Here is an 18670-nt window from a genome sequence, read left to right on the forward strand (position 1 = left end):
ATTTGTTTACAGACACTAAAGTATATTTCTGCCAACGAAATTATCAGGAAAACCTTTCATAATTTCAGAAATCTTTTCATAAATCATACTTGGAAATAAATCTTCGACATGCAACCACGCAGTTTCGTTGATTGTGAAATCAACTGCTGTAGCAGCACGGTTTGTCTCCAGATTCAGTGCAGTAAAACAGAGCAGTGGGCGGGCGTCTTTAAGTCGCGCAATAAAAAGGGTTGAGCTTGAAAAAACTCTCACTGAGTGAGTTGTGCAGCCTTCGCTCCGACGTACGTTATGAAGCGTGTACCTGGATAATTACTGTCATCGCAGTTTTTGAAAGCGTCTTTCCTCAGCTTGGATTCTATTTATAATGCTTTTGGATATGTGCAAACGGGATGAAGAAAGCTTTTTCCCTGTCCGCCGAAGTAAAATAAAATAGGGTTTCGTGTACGTTGGAGTTAATTCTCTCATTCCCTATGAAGAAGTCAAATGTAAGTAGCTTTTTTTCCCCAACCAAGGGCAGAGGTTTTAAAGTATATCTGTATTTGTTCCTGCGGTGTAATAGACGAATATTTTATTTACAAAGCGAAGTGTTTTGCGTGTGTTTTGTATAATGTGCTTTAAATAGCTGGTTTTGTATGAAAGTGAGATTGCTTTTAGTGACAGGTATAGACTAGAGTACCCAGTTTAGATTTTAAAGTATACGTCTATATGCCAAATCCACACACGTTAGTTCGATTTGGTTGTTTTTTAAACAGCGAAACGAACTATAGAATATTATATATCCATGACAAACCTTATGTAGCAACTCTGGAAAGAGTATATACTCTGTATACCTGTTGACTCGGCAGCAGCGAACACGTTTTGCCATGAATATTGCTGCGGATATGTCGGTGCCAACGTCTGACATACCCTACCCGTTAGAGCGACAGTCTTCCGGTCCATCTCGTGTTGCCAAACCTCTGGACACTTCGGCGCGTGGGTAATGACAAGTGATTTGTGATTAATTGATTCGTTCAACCTACTTGATTCGTTCATATCCTCATGCCAGATTAATATTGCCATTGATCTGAAGAGCTGTTTCGCAGGACAGGTAATGCGTTCCCTGGGAACGTGTATTGCTTAACAGAGAATCCGAAAACGTGTAGCATTCAGCAATCCATGATACTTGTTCATCAATGTATCAGTAGATATCAGCCAATAAACGTACATTAATTAAATCAAAATAAAACATTTAGGCGGTGTCAACATTTGTTTTGAAAATCTTATCCACCTGACATTAATTTAAAATATATATTATGTGGTTTAATGAATGGCTAAGAAACGAGGATAATGGAAATTCAAATATGCATATGGAGCAAAGTTAAAAAATAAATACTTTTTAAAAACACAAGTCGTTATTGAACTGATCTTGTCTATGGAATACCTTGCATTTTTTAAATTTTGATCTGAGCTGTTGAACTGTATGAGAACTAGTCTGCCTTGAATTATTCCGTGCTATATCAGACTTTCAACACAACTGGAGACTGGAATTAAGGAGCTGTTATGGACTCTTCAGTAACAACCCCTAGTCCATCCCTTGTCGTTCATGATATTGCGCAAGCTCTCTCTGTCTCTGTCTGTCTCTCTCTCACTCTCACTCTCTCTCTCTCTGAATCACACACACACACACTCTCTCTCTCTCTCTCTCTCTCTCTCTCTCTCTCTCTCTCTCACACACACACACACACACTCTCACTCTCTCTCTCTGAATCACACACACTCTCTCTCTCTCTCTCTCTCTCTCTCTCTCTCTCTCTCTCTCTCTCTCTCTCTCTCTCTCTCTCTCTCTCTCTCTGGCTACCGTTCTGCCATCTTCAGCCTTTGTTTTTCGCTGACAGTAGTCTGTGTTTCTCTACTTTCTCCAACTTTGGCCTTGGGAAATATGCAGAGTTGCATCCCGGCTTGATGTTTTATCGTGCTACGCTGGAAGATTCAGATACAATGATGTAATGCATGGAGTCAGTTCACTTTTAAAGGCAGTAGTTTCCAAACACAGCATATTTGTTTTTCTGTGAAATGCTTTTGTGACTGGGTGAGAAATGCAATGACCTTACAAAAGGAACAGGAAAGGTTGAGATGACTAAAAATTTACTAGACAGTGGCATCTGAGCTAGAGCCTGGAACATCTTGAATCTGGAAACTAAGGCAGACATAATGATATATTTCCTGAACATTAATGAGCAGGTCTAGCAATCCTGGGATTTTATACAGTAAATAAAGACAGCTGCTATTATGCCATGATTTAGACCCATGATTAAATAAAACCTGTTGTCCCAGAAAATGATATTCTTCACATTAATGGATTTATTTATTTCAATGAACATTTTATGTTCTTTCATGGGCTGCTAAAGTAACAAGGTGGCATTTGGTACAAGAAACCCCAAACTGTCTGCAAACCAGTGCATGCTTCTGAAAAGGATCTTTGCTCTATTGCTTTATTATTAATGACTTTTTAAAATACCAAGGTTAGTCATTGGCCAAATTTAAGGGAAAATAAAATGCCTGCAGTTAACACCTTGATCTCCAAATAGAAATGCATGTTGGAAAACTTGAAATAGACTTTTTGAGAACACTTGATGGATTTGAGTGTCTTGACTGTCTGCTGATGTACTTTATGCTTTTATTCCTTTGTATTAAAGCGGGTTTTATGGATTAACAGGTTGTAGAAGGTAACAAGCCAAAAAAAGCCCTCATCCCTGATCTCTGAGAGGCATTAGCTTCGGGCAAGAGACACACTCATCCAAAAAAATGTACTGGGGCATTTATGCAAATGTCTTGGGCAGAGATATGAATCAGTTCAATTCAGCGTGCAAGTATGCGGAAATGCACTGCAGGCTGTGGTCTCTGCCAAATCCAGGACTTGCTTCAGTGCTTTGTGACATGTTTCCACATTATGTATCACTGATCTAAGATTGCTGGGACATATGTTCTTCTGACTTCCTGGATTCAATGATTGTTAATTTTAAAGCAACTATGGCAGTCTGTGATCTGAAGCAGACAAACAAGAAATAAAATATAAAGCACATTTTTTAAGAAAAATGTTTGCTTGGGAAAATTTGCTTTGGGGACTTCCCTCTTACATTAACCAGAAAACAAGTGCTTAAAGAAAAGTTCATATTCTGCTATATTCTTATTAATTTATCAATCTAGTTTGTGTTTATACAATTCAATTGCATGCTCCTTTAGTTTCATATTTAATCTGTAGAAAGCTGTGATTTAGCGTACTACATAACTTTATAAACAGATGTCATATTTTGCATATTTCTTTAAACACTAAATAAAATGCAAGAAAAGCAACTTTATTGTATCATTTCTGCTGGAGAACCTACTACACAGGCTTTCAGTAAATTTGAAAGTGTAAGTAAACTTTATTGCAAGGTCTTCACCTGTTTCATAAAGGTTTCTGTTTATCTAGGATGAAAAACCAAGAAAAAACAACTTTAACATCCAATAATCATCAGCGTCTGAAAGGCTACTAAAGTCTCAGATTTATGTATTTCTTATAAATGTTAAATAAATTAATTAAAACTCAGTATTACTGTAGGCTAGCATGTTCTTTCGTGATTACAATAGTAGTCATGTTCCAGTCAAAATTCCAGAAAGATTTGGAACACTGAGATGGTCTGATTCACGCTGATGTTGGCAAAAGGTTCAAAGTATGCCATTTTCCAATATTCAGCTTTCACAACTTTGTTTTTTCCTTCTCTCGGATCTGAATTTTGTGCAGCTTAACTGCCTTAGAGCTTTGTTTGACTGTCATGTGCAACTATTTACTGTTTTCTATGACAAAGGGCTCCTGTATCCATCAGAAGCAGATGCATTAGGTTATTGTTGCTTCCATGCAAATGAGCTATCCAGTAACCAGGCTGCATTTTATTGGACTCTTAAAATCTCAAAACACCAATCAGGGTGATGTGTTTTAGTGTTTAATGAAATTTATTATAACAGATTATTTCAGCAGGTTTAAACCTAGTTATATGAGTTGTGTCAGATGGTTAATAGAAATGATTTGCCATAACTCAATTATTATTAAACATCAATAGAACATAAACAGATCATTGAGGTTTTTTCCATATGATAACAATAAAGTAATACTACTAATAAAATAATTATTAAATTAAATAATTGGCTTTTAAAGTAGATTTACTTTAAATATTTTTATTTGTTTAAAAAATCCCGCTCTGTTTTTTTATTTTTAATTTTTTTTAATGTCTTCAGTGTGGAGTTTCTTTATGGCTTGATCCCTTAAGTTTGAGCCGTCTTCTCATGCTGTGGCCACACACATTTGAAAGTGCCCTTGAGATCTTTCATGTTTAAATCTCAACTACCCTTGCATCCAAACCTGGACAAAACTAACACTTGAGAGGAGGATCAGGTTTACCTCAATATGAACAGATATTCAGAGGAAGCGGCTTGTTTTTGGTGTGTTTTTTTCCTGTGCAATGTGTGAAAGCACGTAGCTATGCTCGGGACATGCGATACCATAATTTTTGCAGTGTTTATTCAGTTAGTTGGCCCAGTAAGTGCACCTGAATGAAAATGGACAGACTGAGTGCAATTTGCAGCAGGAAATTCAATTTGGGCACTTCTTGAGTCGATGCAGGTCTCTGACTACATCTCCAAGGTTGGAATGATTATGCTGTTTTTCCGGCCACTCATGATGCCTACTCTCATGTGGCTTCGGACTCATAGTTTGATGAATTTTCTCTCCACCCCCAATTTTCCCCCAGCTGAGTCCCCTGAGTCCTATTTAAAGCATTTTGTGAAATTAGCTAACATATGTGCAATATGGGTCAGCCCAAGATGCTTAAAATTATAGTTTCTATGTTACTAGCATACATCTCATTGGTGCATTTCTTGTGGATGGCCCAGTTATGACTGGTCACAGAAAAACAATCTGAAGACTTACAGCTTTGATTTCCACCAAAGTAACGGTTTTACAAACAATAAAGAAGTTTAATAAGACCCCCCCCCCCCCACCACCACCGCCACAGCCATAACACAAACTGGTTTGTGGCAGTAGGGATTTGCCAGTCTCTGTTTTTGGCAATGAGATTATAGAGTGAATGGAGTATTGTTCACTCTGAATCCAGTGACTGTATCTGGAGATCCAGATCTAAGTTAATGATCATTAATTATCAAAGTGTTTGCTCTGCATGAATTAAGCGGTTATCTGGTTCAGGATCGCACAGGGTTACTGCTGAACACCTTACAGGTAGACAAGGAACGGAAAGTGGAACTCTTTTACATTGCCTCCATCAGCATCAACACACTCAGCTCAGCTAACATTCTACACAGCTTTCTTAGTTTTTTAACATACCTATTTACTTTTATAACATAACTCGTCTTAGAGTTGTCTGAAAACTTAAGCCAGGTCCATATTTCTCATGTGTTTGATATTTGGAATCAGTCAATCATGGACATAAAGCCATTAACACGCTTAAATGTCATTGCATTGGATAGTAAATTGTGACCATTATTTAAACTATAGTGCTGATGAAGTATCAGTATAAATATGACAGAATTTACATTACATTACATCTACCTAACAAGTTAATTATCCACCCAGTCAAGCGTCTTTTGAACGCAGAGAAACAAAGGAGGTCTCAGGCTATTTCTCACTCTTCACCGCCCCATCACGGAAGCCAAGCAGACTGGAACGAGCGCTGTAGCACGCTTACTTAAACAAGTTACAGAATGACGAATAAACATTAAAATAAAGAAACCAGGGGCTAAGACAGTGGAGAAACGAACAACTCAACGGTAAACAAACTCAAAGCAGAACATATCAGAAATCAAAAGCTAGGGTAGTTATAGGAAAAAAACACAAACGTAGGCTATGGAAAATGCCCCAAGGCCAGAGAGAGACACAGCATGCAGCTTTAACTGGACCAGTGCCGTGCGAATAGTTCCGGGGAAGGGGCGGATTATATAGCGGAGCCAATGAGCAGGTAACGACAGCCAGGTGTTAGTATTCAGGCGAGGCGGAGCGCTAGGTTCGTACTGCCCATGGTTTGGGTTGGTAGGGGCAGCGAGAGATTGGCTGGCTGAGATTCGTTACACTCCCCCTCCCCCCCATGTTCATTTGACCCTGTCCGTGGCTGTGTTGAAGTGCTTTGCCTCGAATTATAGGGCGAAAGAGTTCCAGAGAAACATCGTGCGGTTCCCCCAGTCATACGGCTGTTTGCGTCTCCAGACACAGACATGCCAGAAGTTGTATAATACGCTGCTCTGTCAATTCTGGGTAATCATCCCAGAGCTATGGATTCCTTTGACAGTAACCGCCTGGTGTTTTCAAGCCTTTTCAAGGCAGATTTCATGTCGCTGCCCAAATCCATAGCAGATGTGTCATTGCCGGTCTCTCGCTTGAGGGTTAAAGGAATATAAAAATCACTGATCATAGATAATGTTTACCCATTCACCAAGCATGTATTTGTTTCTCTTCACTGCTGCTGAGCATGTCACAGGAAATTTGGGTGCCTCATGATAGATTACTATTAAAAACCCATATTTAAAGGATTAGTCAATTAGTCAAATGAGAAAATTTATCTACATAGACTCCCTTTAAAACTTTTTTTTTTGGGGTGGGGGGGGGGGGGGGGGTCAAGTAGAAATGGAATAGAAACGGAAAACCCTTGGCTCATCTTGCAATACTGCATTTTATACTGTCTGACCACTTTGTCACACACTTTGGTTCATGTTTGTATGTAAACTGGCAATCTGCCGGAAGACTAAAGCATTTGCTGGCTTTAATATACTGCCTTATTGCAATAAAATAAAAAATCAGCTTGTATTACAATTCTCTTGGCATTCAGAAACATAATTTCATTCACAGGAAAGATTGGTTTGTGCTCCTAATTTCATTGACCACTACTGAATCTATGTTTTTTCTTTTGTATAGTCTATATGTCTGTGGTTTTGCTACTTGATTTACATGCCTTAGTGTTAGTTCTGTTTATGTGTTTATGTGCTTTATGCAAGGCCCCACTGCTAATGAAACCCTGACCCTTTAGAAACAACCAAAGATGAAACTGAATCCATGTCCTTAATGTTTGATCTCTAATACTTGTTTTATTTATCTCAGTGAAAATGATCCGCAAACACTCTGAAAGGGATTATCCCAATTAAGGTCGTTTAAAGTCTTTACATGTGATACAGTGAAGAGTCTATGTTAGATTTTCTTATCTTCAGTGTGTGTCAGTGTTACAACATTTCTGGAGTGCAGGACACTGTTATTATAAAAATAATATTTGTCAAACCTTTTTTTCTGCATGCACCAAATGCAAAATATTAAGCCAAGACAAGCAAACAAAAAAAACCCCACAAAAAAACAAGAAAAAGACTGAAATAAGTACGAAATTTAATGATTGTTAGAATGAACAGCTATTGGCTGCTCCCCAACCAATGTATATTGTGCTCCTGCATGTAGTACAGCATTATCGTTTCATTTCAGCAGAAGCCACATATGAAAACTTGGATAGGCTCACCATGAATATAAGCCTTTGTTTTGCATCTCGCCAGACTTAGATCTAAAACCATAACAGATTAATTGTCATTCTGAATTTGAACAATAAGTCTTCCATAGTAATGAATATCTGTTCTGCAAAGTGTCATTTTTAGTGTTCTTGAATTTCCCAGTAGATAGAATGATTTGCAAAAAACATGAATATTTCAGATGACATGGATAAAAATCTGAAGTTACTACTCTTTTCAACATATATATATATATATATATATATATATATATATATATATATATATATATATATATATATATATATATTTCAATACCAGACTGATATGACACCAGATGAGCTGCACTAGCCTTCAGAAATACCCTTCAGAGTACTTGTCGGAGTGTGTTTAGTACAAAGTTCATCCCGATACAAGTTCCTGTTGTATTATACAGCGTCAATGGCTCCAACTGCTTTGGATGAAAAGCATGCTGCATAAGTGTTAGTTTGAAAAGATGTTGTGACTTTGCATACTTTGAAGGTGTTCTCAAGACTGCCTCTGAGACTGGTGCTGTTGTTGCAGGAGAATTATGATCATTAATTACATTAAGAGAAAAGCTTTCATTGAATAAGCAAAGATGTAAAACTGCAGTGGCCTACAGTGATGGAAAATGTATGACAGGATGGAGTTTGCACAAAAAGAGAAATATGCAACTTAATGCAGTTTCAGTGAACAATGTTGACTTAATAGGTAAACCTCATAAACAGCAGCAGACTGTGACGGCAAAAACCGACACATATTAAAAACCAGGCGTTCGCCACTGAAAACCTGTGCATGTATGTAACAAAAAGGAACAGTGAGACACGCCCCGTAACCTCCAGCCGTGACTGAACTGTGGAGTGTTCAGTGGAGTGTTCAAAACATCACGTTTATTGGAGTAAGATTTTTATTTAGTGCCTCACGTGAACGCTAACTGCACATGACGATTCTGAGAAGGCTAAATTCTAATATCCTCACCTGCAACTGAACCGTTGCGACAACAAAAAACAACCCATACATATCCATTTACTGTTCTTCCACATTCTACAAACTAAAAACAATAGTATAAAACATTATTATAAGTTTTATTTATTATAGGTTTTATTTTTTAATGCCCACATTAATGAAGTATGGTAATATTTAAAATGACATTAAAAGCATATTTAGCATGTTAATGTAATTGTACAAAATAAAAAACTAAAATAACTGAATAGACAAACAGGGGAATTGGCTGATGTATTGTTTTTTTGTTGCGAGGACTCAATTAATGGTAAGACACAATGTAGATTGTTCTATTAACAATGGACATTTGGAGGTGAAAATCGAATTGAAAGTACCATCGAACCTCCGCCTAGATGAAAGAGTACAGATCTGAATAAACAATGTATACATGGATGAATTGACTGAAGAATGTCTCTGCGTTTACCCCACGAGGGATCAAAGTTAGATAAACTACAACTTAAAGTTTTAGTGTAATTTTATATTTGAGAGATTACGGAGATTTCAGAGAATAAATCCCCAGTGAGGAATAGCCAGAACAGGGCCATGATCACACCAGGGCTGGCAGTGTTGTTTGCATGCAGAACATAAATGGAGCTGATGAATACTTCGATGGCTTACAGTACTCAAAACTGGAAAGGTTCCCCTCAGTGGTTGTGTGATTATGTGCTCTGCTCATTGAAATGGCTTGTTTGCTACTGTGAGGGCTTCTCCAGAGGTGTTCTCCAGACCTGTTCTGGGGGTCTTGCCACAATGTTAAAATCCTTTGGTCCCCTTCTTCTGTGCCAGGCTCTGATGAAGTATGAATGGTTGCTTCACCTAATCTGGGTTAAAATCAAATCTGTTCCATGTTATGTAATGAGATGAACTGGTTGGACTGTGAGATGCAGGAACAGGGGAAGGGCATTCGCCCTAAAATGCTGTGAGCTACTCTCAGCTTTACCAAGATGAAAGCCTCCAGTAGCCTGGACTAAAACCGTCACTGACGAAACTGACCCAGTTTTCTGTTTTTACTTGCATAAAATTGGTTAACTTTATTATATTTGCTTATAAATATTTATCCCTGAATAGTTAATAATGCCTCCTGCGATTATGGTGATAATTTCAAAATGATCATTAACCTTCTTTTGATCAATTCCCCAGATGTGTTCAAGTGCTGACCTTCTGTTCTGTTTTGCTGTTTTCAGATTTGGATACATACCTGTGTCCATTTATTGCTTTACATCACAGTTGCTGCCTATTCCAGTAAAATTGGAAACCCCATAACAGATGACATCAAGAAAATTTCGTTGCTGGTAAGAACTAAATCTAGGGTTCAAAGTGTCATGCTTATCTGCTAATGATTTTTTTTTTTTTTTTTTTAATATAAAGGAAATTAGATAAGTGAGGGCTTTAGTGAGTATGCCCATGTGTACATATAACAGATAGTTTGAATTTTTTTCATATGTGGCAAACAAAAGGTATGGATCTGGTTGCACCCAAGTAGGATGACTGTAACAGATATGGAGCTAATGTATGAAGCACAAAGGCAATGCCGAAAGTGACCCTGGTTTTCTGAGAAAACCAGGACTTCTCTGGAGCATTTATGCTATTAAAGCATTGATGAAATAAAAAGGGAAAGGGAAAACTAAAAGAAGGTTCTATATCAATAGTGTTGGCAGTGTATGTCAATGTAATCCAAGGTGTAATTTAGTTAATTAGCTTCGCTTCCTTTTATAGTGAACATGCTTCCCAATAGCATATTTTGTTCCAGCCTTTGATGTGGATTTCAATACTCTCTCCAAATGCTTATTCTCTTTTTAAGCCTTATGCATTACTTATTTTCTTAATAGAAGCCTTATGCATTACTTGTTCTCTTAAGAGAAGCCTTATGCATTCCTTATTCTCTTAGTATTTTTAGCCTAAGAGAGCATTTTTAGCCTAAGAAAGCTTCATTGTCCTCTTACATGAGGCTACATGAGGTCATAGTGTCTGATCTTTGTTATTCTAATATAGATTATCCCTGAGCCTCAAACATCAGCTTTTTCTGTTTTTAATGATTAGTATTACAGGACGTGATCACATTTTGTCAGGCTCATATAATTTACATTTATGACATTTGGCAGATGCTCTTATCCAGAGCAACTTACATAATTAACAGTATGACAGTCCGTGTGCTCCCTGGGAATCAAAATCATGACCTTGGTGTTACTAGCACAATTCTCTACCTGCACTACCATCTGAGTTATAGGACTACAGATAATATTGGACAGTATTGGACAATTCATACTGGTGTCTTGATTTTCACACAATGTCTGTTTGTTGGGGTACTTTACTGTTTACACAATGGCAACACCAATTGGATTTCTTCATTGGTAGCATTAGTGAATAGCAGTTAGTCCATTATTTCTACTGAATGCTTTAAACACATCTTCAGAAACCTACCATCAAGAGATTTCTACAGAGATTTCCCAAACTGCAGTTAGCTGGGGTTTTTGCAGTTAGCTGGGTCATGAATGAGCACTATAGGTAGATCCATAGTTGCCAAATGGTTAATAGTGATATCAGCAAGATAACACTTTGTAAATACATAACAATACAATAGTGATATTAGCAAGATAACACTTTGTGAATACATAACAATAAAATAGTGATATCAGCAAGATAACACTGTGAATACATTATATAATAGTGATATCAGCAAGATAACACTTTGTGAATATATAACAATACATCAGTGATAACAGCAAGATAACACTTTGTGAATACATAAATGGTGTCGACTAATAGGTGGTTCTTGGTTTATAAGAATATCAGGACATACGTTTGTTAAAAAAAACTGTTGAGTGATTTTTTAAGTTCTATGTAGTAACCTTGTAAGATTTTGTTTTGAATATTGTGCCTGCTTAAGTGTAACAGTATTTACAAAATAGTTTTTTGTTGTTCTTGTTTATTTGTTTCCTTTAGAAGCAGAATATACCAAAAGATTACAACATTACTGTACGTTATTTACCAAAAGAAGTGGTAAGTCATTAAGCTATATTCTTACATTTTCACAGTAGTTACAGTTGCTTTTAAAAGGGCTTCACAGCTTGTTTTTTTTTTTTTCTTGCAGAGTGGTATGTGTTGGGTGAAGCTAAATATATTCCACTTGGAGAAGAGCTTAGATCTCCTGGCCAATAAATTTGGGAACATTTCCTCCAACAAAGATAATATAGGGACCTTAGTCCAAATGTTGCGTGAGATGCGATATTACATTGGAGATGACTTGGTGAGTGATAATTTCACTGTAAACTCTCAAACACCTTCCAGCTCAAACACCCAAATGCTTTTTCTACATATTCTACTGCCATTTTCCTTGTACTTGATTTTTTTTTTATTGCCTTTTCTGCTCATATTGGGAATTATTTGTGCTTGTGCTCACTTTTCTTGGTAATTGTACATTATTAGATTATATCGTCAGATGATCTTCATAATAGTGTGTTGAAGTATTGCAGCTTGTGTTGTTTGTAGCTTAATACTGCGCAAGGTCATCCAAGAGAACAGATTTCACATTTGACTAGTTGCATCAGAATGACAAGAAGATCATGAATTTTGCCTCGCCATTGATTTGCCTTCTCTAATGTGTCTGGGATATATTGCTTTCTAGAACATCACTCATGAAATCTTTATTGCTGTAAATCTGTTCCTAGAGTGAAGGGTCTCTATTATGTGGTCAGATGGAAACATTGGCAGAGCTTCTGCCCATGATGTGACAGTATTAAAATACAAGACAGCATAATGGATTTTTCTATTGTTAAGTCCATGAAATCTTATGGGAATGCATTTTTAAAGTTTAGGGTATGTTAGCAATGACACGCATACAGAGGGGACACAGAGATGCTTTTACGTGTTTCCCAAAAACACGATCATTGCTTTGGTGGGACTCAGGAAGGCAGATCTTGGTACAATACCTGTAGGGAGGGACCTGCAGATAGACAGGTAATTCCTGTGCCACTGGCAGATGTGGTTACACAATTTTAACATTTTTTACAATATATTCACCACATTGTACTATTGTCACTGTGCCTGTCTGGAACAGAGCAGTTGAACAGCTATACATAAAGTTATTGATACTCATTTCCATTCTCATATACCTAGCATAGACCTTGTGGGAGTTCTTCATTAAATATACTTTTATTTTTAGTACAAACACCTACTGAATCTGTACTTTATATTTATAGGTAGAGTTTATGCAGTGAATGCTGCTGACAGGTGTACTGCTGCTGAATCAGGGGATACTGTTTCCACAGTGTCTCTGGCGTGGTAGTGGCATGGCTATGTTGTTGTGCTGGTAGCCTGCCACCCAAACAGCAAGCAAGAGTCTTGTAGTCAGAAACTGCCCCCTGATGAAGAAATGGAGGATGCCTGATATGAATTGGTGGTGGCTAGACTTTAGTGTGTATGCCAACAAAAGGTGTTTCTAATAAAGTGGTTGGAGAGTGCAAATTCTCTGGTGTCCTAGATTACACTTCTTTGAGGTTATTTTCAGATCTACAGAGTTTAGTGTTACTAAATGGATCATTAGGGCTTTGGCTGCATTAATACAGATGCAGCTTGGATACAAACTCTAGGATGATGCACAAATTTGCAAATCAGGTAAAGCCATTTGGAAGTCTTTTTCCCCCTAATATACCCATTTCTTGCAAGTATCTGCAAGTAGTTATGCACACAGAAAAAATATCTTAGGCGGCAGAATAACAAACATTATTCTTGCTAGATGGTTGATTGAAAAGCGTAGGAGAGGGTGAAAATGTGTCACTTGCTTAGCAAGACATGAAAGATTTTCTCTTTTAGCAATTCATGGATGCAAACAGTTATGATTTGAACTCATTGCTTTATAGGACTTTCTGTGTAATAAGAAAAAAAAGAGTATATAAATAATATGAGTACAATACAAAGTAGAACCAGGCATCCTATGTTCAATATGTTATTTTTCAGTGCTTGAAATATCTGCAATGCTGAGTTGTTTTGCAGCTCAATTCAAGGTTGAAGAAGTCATCACCAAAAACACTTTGTACAGAAATGTAACAGATATTGCTTTCTGTGTTATGTAATCTCTTTTGTATCATATTAATCAGATGAATCAGCCTTTACAAGCTTTCAGTTGCTAACCTAGCAGCATGAGCATTTGGGTGACATTTATTTGATTTCAGTGCACCAAGCACTGTAGTGGTCTTCTGATTATATCTGAGTAACACTGCAGAAAATAAACTCTAAAATCATTTCTCCTCCATGCTGCAGTCTTGTTGGACATACTTAGATACCATAATATTTTTTGCTGTTGCTCAGAATATCATGAAACTTTGAACTTTGAGCTTTGAACTATGCAGCATTGTTTACTGCTGTTAAGCCAGACCTTATATTTAACATGTCAAATAGATCTAATTTAACGCAAGTGGTCTGTACTTCTTTACCCATGATGCAGTTATGATTTGCATGAAAAATATACCAATATGCACAATTATGTGATTATTATCTTGATATTTCATGTTCAAGTTCAAAACAAAACAGTATACTGCTGCATATGACCCACTGCTCATGGTGGGATATTTTACATTTAATTTTGGGGGATTTATCTGACGCTTTTATCCAAAGCTTATATTTATGATTGAATACAGCTTAGTTGTTGAGGGCCTTTCTCAGGGGCCCACTAGTGGCAACTTGGTAGTGGTAGAGCTTGAACTGGCAACCTTCCAATTGTTAGTAAAGTACCTTAACCACTGAGCTACCACCACTCGTTTTAGAATATAGCGCATATTTTAAAGTATATTATTACATATTTAGATTAGAAATGAAAACGTCTTCTATAAGAGTCAGAAATGACTTTCTGCCTGCTGTGATGGTCACTGATTTCCTTTTTCTTTTTCAGGAGGATGACATGTTTAATTTTGAGTGCCACTACAGAAAAGTGGAGTGGCTGACAGGGCGCTACTTCAAGTTTGTGGAAGACTTTTTCAACACTGCCAATTCTTCACAGGAAGATGGGGAGTGTGACCCTCCACCATGTCCCACGACAATAAAAACAACACCAACAATATCAGTGTCAACACAGCATCATTCAAAAGGTACACAACGAGATTTTAAAATGAACTGCATCTTAGTATAGTCATATGGAAGAATGTTACAGTTCTGAAATTGTTTCAGGCACCACAGCAGATTCACTTTTGACATTTTGACTGTAAAACATGTATTTCAACTTTTTAAGTCATTATCTACTGAGGTTTCGTTGCATTTGCGCATGTGGAGGTGTGCATGATTTAGCAACTTTTCAAAAGAATTTGCAGGACTAAACATAAAATGCAACATGTTTTTTTTTTGGTCAGTCCCATTATGTCAGTGATCAGCTGAACTTGAAATCTTTGATACATTCCCTAGCGGACCACATGAAAAGAAGAAAAGAGCCGACGCACAATTGGCAATGTGTTGATTACAGAGCAATCTTCAGATCTTCCCAAGCACGGTCTCTTTCTCTCAGATAGCAGACACGTCGGATCTTTTGTGAGATGGAAATAAAGGGAGCCGCGATGGACTCGTTACCGTTTCACAATGAAGCGTTTTCATCTAAGTGTATTAACACTCCACCCATTCTTTTTTCTTCTCTCTCTCTCTGTCTCTCTCTCTCTCTCTCTCTCTCTCTCTCTCTCTCTCTCTCTCTCTCTCTCTCGCTCTCTCTCTGCAGTTAGTTCTGAATGGAACAGTACTGCAAAGGAAGGTGAGACATTACCTAAAGCTGAAAGTGGAACTCGTGAGTTTTAAAAAGCATGCTGTGGTCATAATCTTGTAACATCTTCCAGGTTTCTCTATAGCATGTGGCCAAGATTTCTGAAATCATACCCAAATCATTCATAATAATTTGTGGTCAGCAGATGATAAACTTGAAGCCAAAGCATACTTAGGAAAAAAATCACTCAGTTGCTTAACTGTACAGTATATGTTCACAATCATTTCAGCATTAACATTCAGGCCATGTCCAGTAAAGTCATTACTATACAAATGACTACTTGGCTGCCTGCAAGGTTGATTCCTGCCTGCAAGGTTGATTCCTGCCTGCAAGATTGATTCCTATAGAACTGCAGACAAAAGTCAGCTTACCCATCACTTTTCTCTCCAGCTGATCAAGGTCCTCTTTTAAGATTTGAAGAGACCAGCATTTAGGCGACACAGTGAGATTAAATACTGGAATGCATCCATTTGTGTGTACAGGAACCAGGAATCAGATATTCCTTCCAGACACTTTGGAGAGGGGTCTGCTCGCACTTCTCTTCATACCTCTCATCGCTGTGGGCTTCCTTCTAATCTGGAAGGTCTGACCTCTTGCTTTTTTTAACACTTCATAAAGGTGTGGAGAGTATGCAGAAATTCGACATTGAAGAAATGATGCACTGAAGCAATTGTTTGTATTGTTTTTACTTTGTCTAGGTGAAATCCAGAAGAACTCCCTCCCCGTTGCAGAGGGATATGGATGGCCCACCACTGTTTATTGGAGTGGAGGCCAGTGCTCCACCATTAGACGATGAAATGTCTGAAAAGTAAGAATAGCGTAGACCTTTCCTAACTAAAAGGTTACCTGACTAACACCTAAAATAATGAACACAGGGCAGGTTTCCCATTCTAGCTGCAGTCAGATTTGCAGTCTGTTTTATCTGCTGTTACTTGCATTTCATGTAACATACCTATTTTTGTGTGTGAAGGAACAGATTAAACATCAGGGCAGTGTAAGTCATCCTTATCACTATCAGGTGAGTTTTTGTTTCAATATTAAACCCTTCAAGACGTGGGTAGATATAACCATTCAGTTTGAATGTGAGAAATCACACCTTTTCACCTTGTTATTCACAACCTGTTTCTCAAATTGTCCATCTCCTTGTAGACTGTACATCAGACAAAAGGCAGCAAGGCAAGACCACACACATCTCTTCCTCACACACATCTCTTCCTCACACACATCTCTTCCTCACACACATCCTCTCAGCTGTGATGGACAAGTACTGGCTGAAAACAAAGAACTGCCCACTGAGTTGCAATGCTCTTTCTAAGAACATTGATTGGACCATTTCGGGGGGGGGGGGGGGGGGAATAGGGCATGGGAAGGTTCAAGGCTGTACAAACAGAGAACTGATGCTTAGCACTTGTCATGGCCTATGCATGGCTGGCAAAGCTTCTCTTTAAATCCTGAAGATTAACTGACCACCGCAGAGTGTGCAAAGACACTGCGCAGGAACATCGCAGTGCAAGCCAATGGGCTTCAGGGTCCATCCAGAAAGATCTGTCCTACCCAGGCTGAGTTCATGCATTCCAGCTCAGAATGAAGGCAGCTGATAGACCCTGAAGAAGCTGGAGGGAGTGAAGCGGACAGGCTTCCAGTGAGGGAGTGAAAGCAGAGACGACTACCTCCAGTTGCAACGGTCATCCACCCTCCCGCTTCTTTTCACAGAGCTGTCTCTCTTCCTCTTTCTCTCTCCCACTCTCTCGCTTTCTCTGGTTTTGGGCATCCAGCTAAGCACTGCTTCATTCCTTGAGTGGTTTTAATCAGTAAAGTTTTTCTTCAATTGTATCAGCTGAATTGTGTATCATTTTTCTTGTCAATTAACTGGTGGCGTGGAATTAATTTATTTATTTTTGGAATGTAACACGACAGCAAGAGTTCCGCTGCTCCTGCATGGAAATGAATAGTCACTGAGATGATTTTTTAACAAAGGTAAATCTTTATGTCATAATCCCAACCCAACACCTGTACTGCAATCACTGAGCTAACCCTAAACCCAGCTAGAGACTTTTGTTTAAGCCTTCTTCCTGTTAAAATCTGGACATGTCATTTATGGAATTTAACATAATAGAAATGTAAGAAACACAATGCATCTTTCTGCAGTTATTTATCCAGAGCCCCTGTAGTATTCCCTGTGCTCAGAATGTCTTGTGATTCATTTCACTTTCATGTGAAGTTGTGACCAGGGTGTTTATTTTCAGTATTTTAACCAAACGTATAGAAAGAAAATCTTCAGTGGCTGCTCATCTCAGAGGATGTCGGAGTTTTGTTTATAAGAGGTGGTCCAGAGATCTCTTTCTAAAAGTGTATTATTGAATTCGTGAGTTACATTTTAAACAGATGAATGCAAGAAAGGAAGGAAGAGGACAATAACCAGTTCACACGATGCCCAGGGACCTCTGCAGCTTGTGTTCATCTTCAGAACCAAGACGGTGTAACAATAGCATTTATGTATAGTTATACACCAAAAAGATTATAAGAAAACAATTCATAAATCCTTTGTAGTTGCATGAGGATCCATGAACAATGTAAGTCAGATGTTATATTAGGCTACCAACATCATTTTGTGCCTTTTGTAAAAAACTGTTCCCAATATAACATTCTTGGATAATCAGCCATATATTTATTCCAGAAAAGTCTGTGATTTTTGTGCACAATTAAGTGTTAGTTATGTAAGAAAAAAATTCAATTACTTCTCCAAAAATTCTGAATAGTGTTAGACAAATTACAACATGCTCAGAATGGCTTTGTCTGTTTCTGAGGATCGATAATCTGCATGCTCTTTTCTTCTACTCTTCTGTTGCTCACTAATCTGTACATATTGATTTTGCATTAGCTGAGGTCAGGGTAGGCAGGTAATACATTTCAGATAAAATTCTGAGACTGCAGCATTTTTGCTCAAACCTGAACAATTCTACATTCTCCAACTGGTTGTAATGATCAGTGAACGATTCACCTGCTGTCTGCTCTGTAAGTTTTACTACTCTGATGACTCTTGCCCTGATTAAATGTGCAACTAATGTTTCCTCTCAAGCCAAAGTACAACATGGACAATATGCATCCTAAAATGACAGTAGGCTGTAGTTGTTAAAACTCAGCCAGTTTTGGATGTTTACAGCCTTTCTTCATGGCAGGGCAGAAATCCTTTTTGCATATGTTTTAAAACTATTTCTCTGCCTTTACAGCTCTGGTGAACCAAGTGATCAGTGATATAGTAATCAGTAATCAATTTATTGATCTCTGTATTAGTAGTAGATATGTTAAAGTTCATCAGACGGTATTGCATATTATGTGTCTCTTTTATGTGGAAACAGGTTTAAACTGTGAAATGTATGGTGGCGTCTCCCTTTTTTC

At 37.9% G+C, this 18670-nt stretch overlaps 1 protein-coding gene across 2 annotated transcripts; it reads left to right on the forward strand.

Moving 5' to 3' along the window:
- Positions 1–263: 263 nt before the first annotated feature.
- On the forward strand, positions 264–16607 carry kitlga (kit ligand a). 2 transcript variants are annotated; one of them, XM_027019627.2, is made up of 10 exons: positions 264–485; positions 9717–9824; positions 11476–11532; positions 11624–11779; positions 14420–14615; positions 15230–15295; positions 15754–15854; positions 15970–16079; positions 16242–16289; positions 16421–16607. In XM_027019627.2, the coding sequence occupies exons 1-9, from the start codon at positions 471–473 to the stop codon at positions 16267–16269; spliced, it is 837 nt and encodes a 278-aa protein (XP_026875428.2). In that variant the 5' UTR covers positions 264–470; the 3' UTR covers positions 16270–16289; positions 16421–16607. The 2 variants fall into 2 exon arrangements, with proteins under 2 accessions (XP_026875428.2, XP_026875429.1); XM_027019628.2 differs by having other exon boundaries at positions 15230–15262.
- The last annotated feature ends 2063 nt before the right edge of the window (positions 16608–18670 follow it).

The sequence above is a fragment of the Electrophorus electricus genome, chromosome 12, assembly GCF_013358815.1.
Source record: "Electrophorus electricus isolate fEleEle1 chromosome 12, fEleEle1.pri, whole genome shotgun sequence".
Taxonomy (NCBI): domain Eukaryota; kingdom Metazoa; phylum Chordata; class Actinopteri; order Gymnotiformes; family Gymnotidae; genus Electrophorus; species Electrophorus electricus.

Bases quoted from the DNA above. Each gene is read 5' to 3' on its own strand.
- kitlga (XM_027019627.2), top strand. The intron at 9,825-11,475 runs GTAAGAACTAAA...TGTTTCCTTTAG, and splicing joins TCAAGAAAATTTCGTTGCTG to AAGCAGAATATACCAAAAGA. The intron at 14,616-15,229 runs GTACACAACGAG...CTCTCTCTGCAG, and splicing joins AACACAGCATCATTCAAAAG to TTAGTTCTGAATGGAACAGT.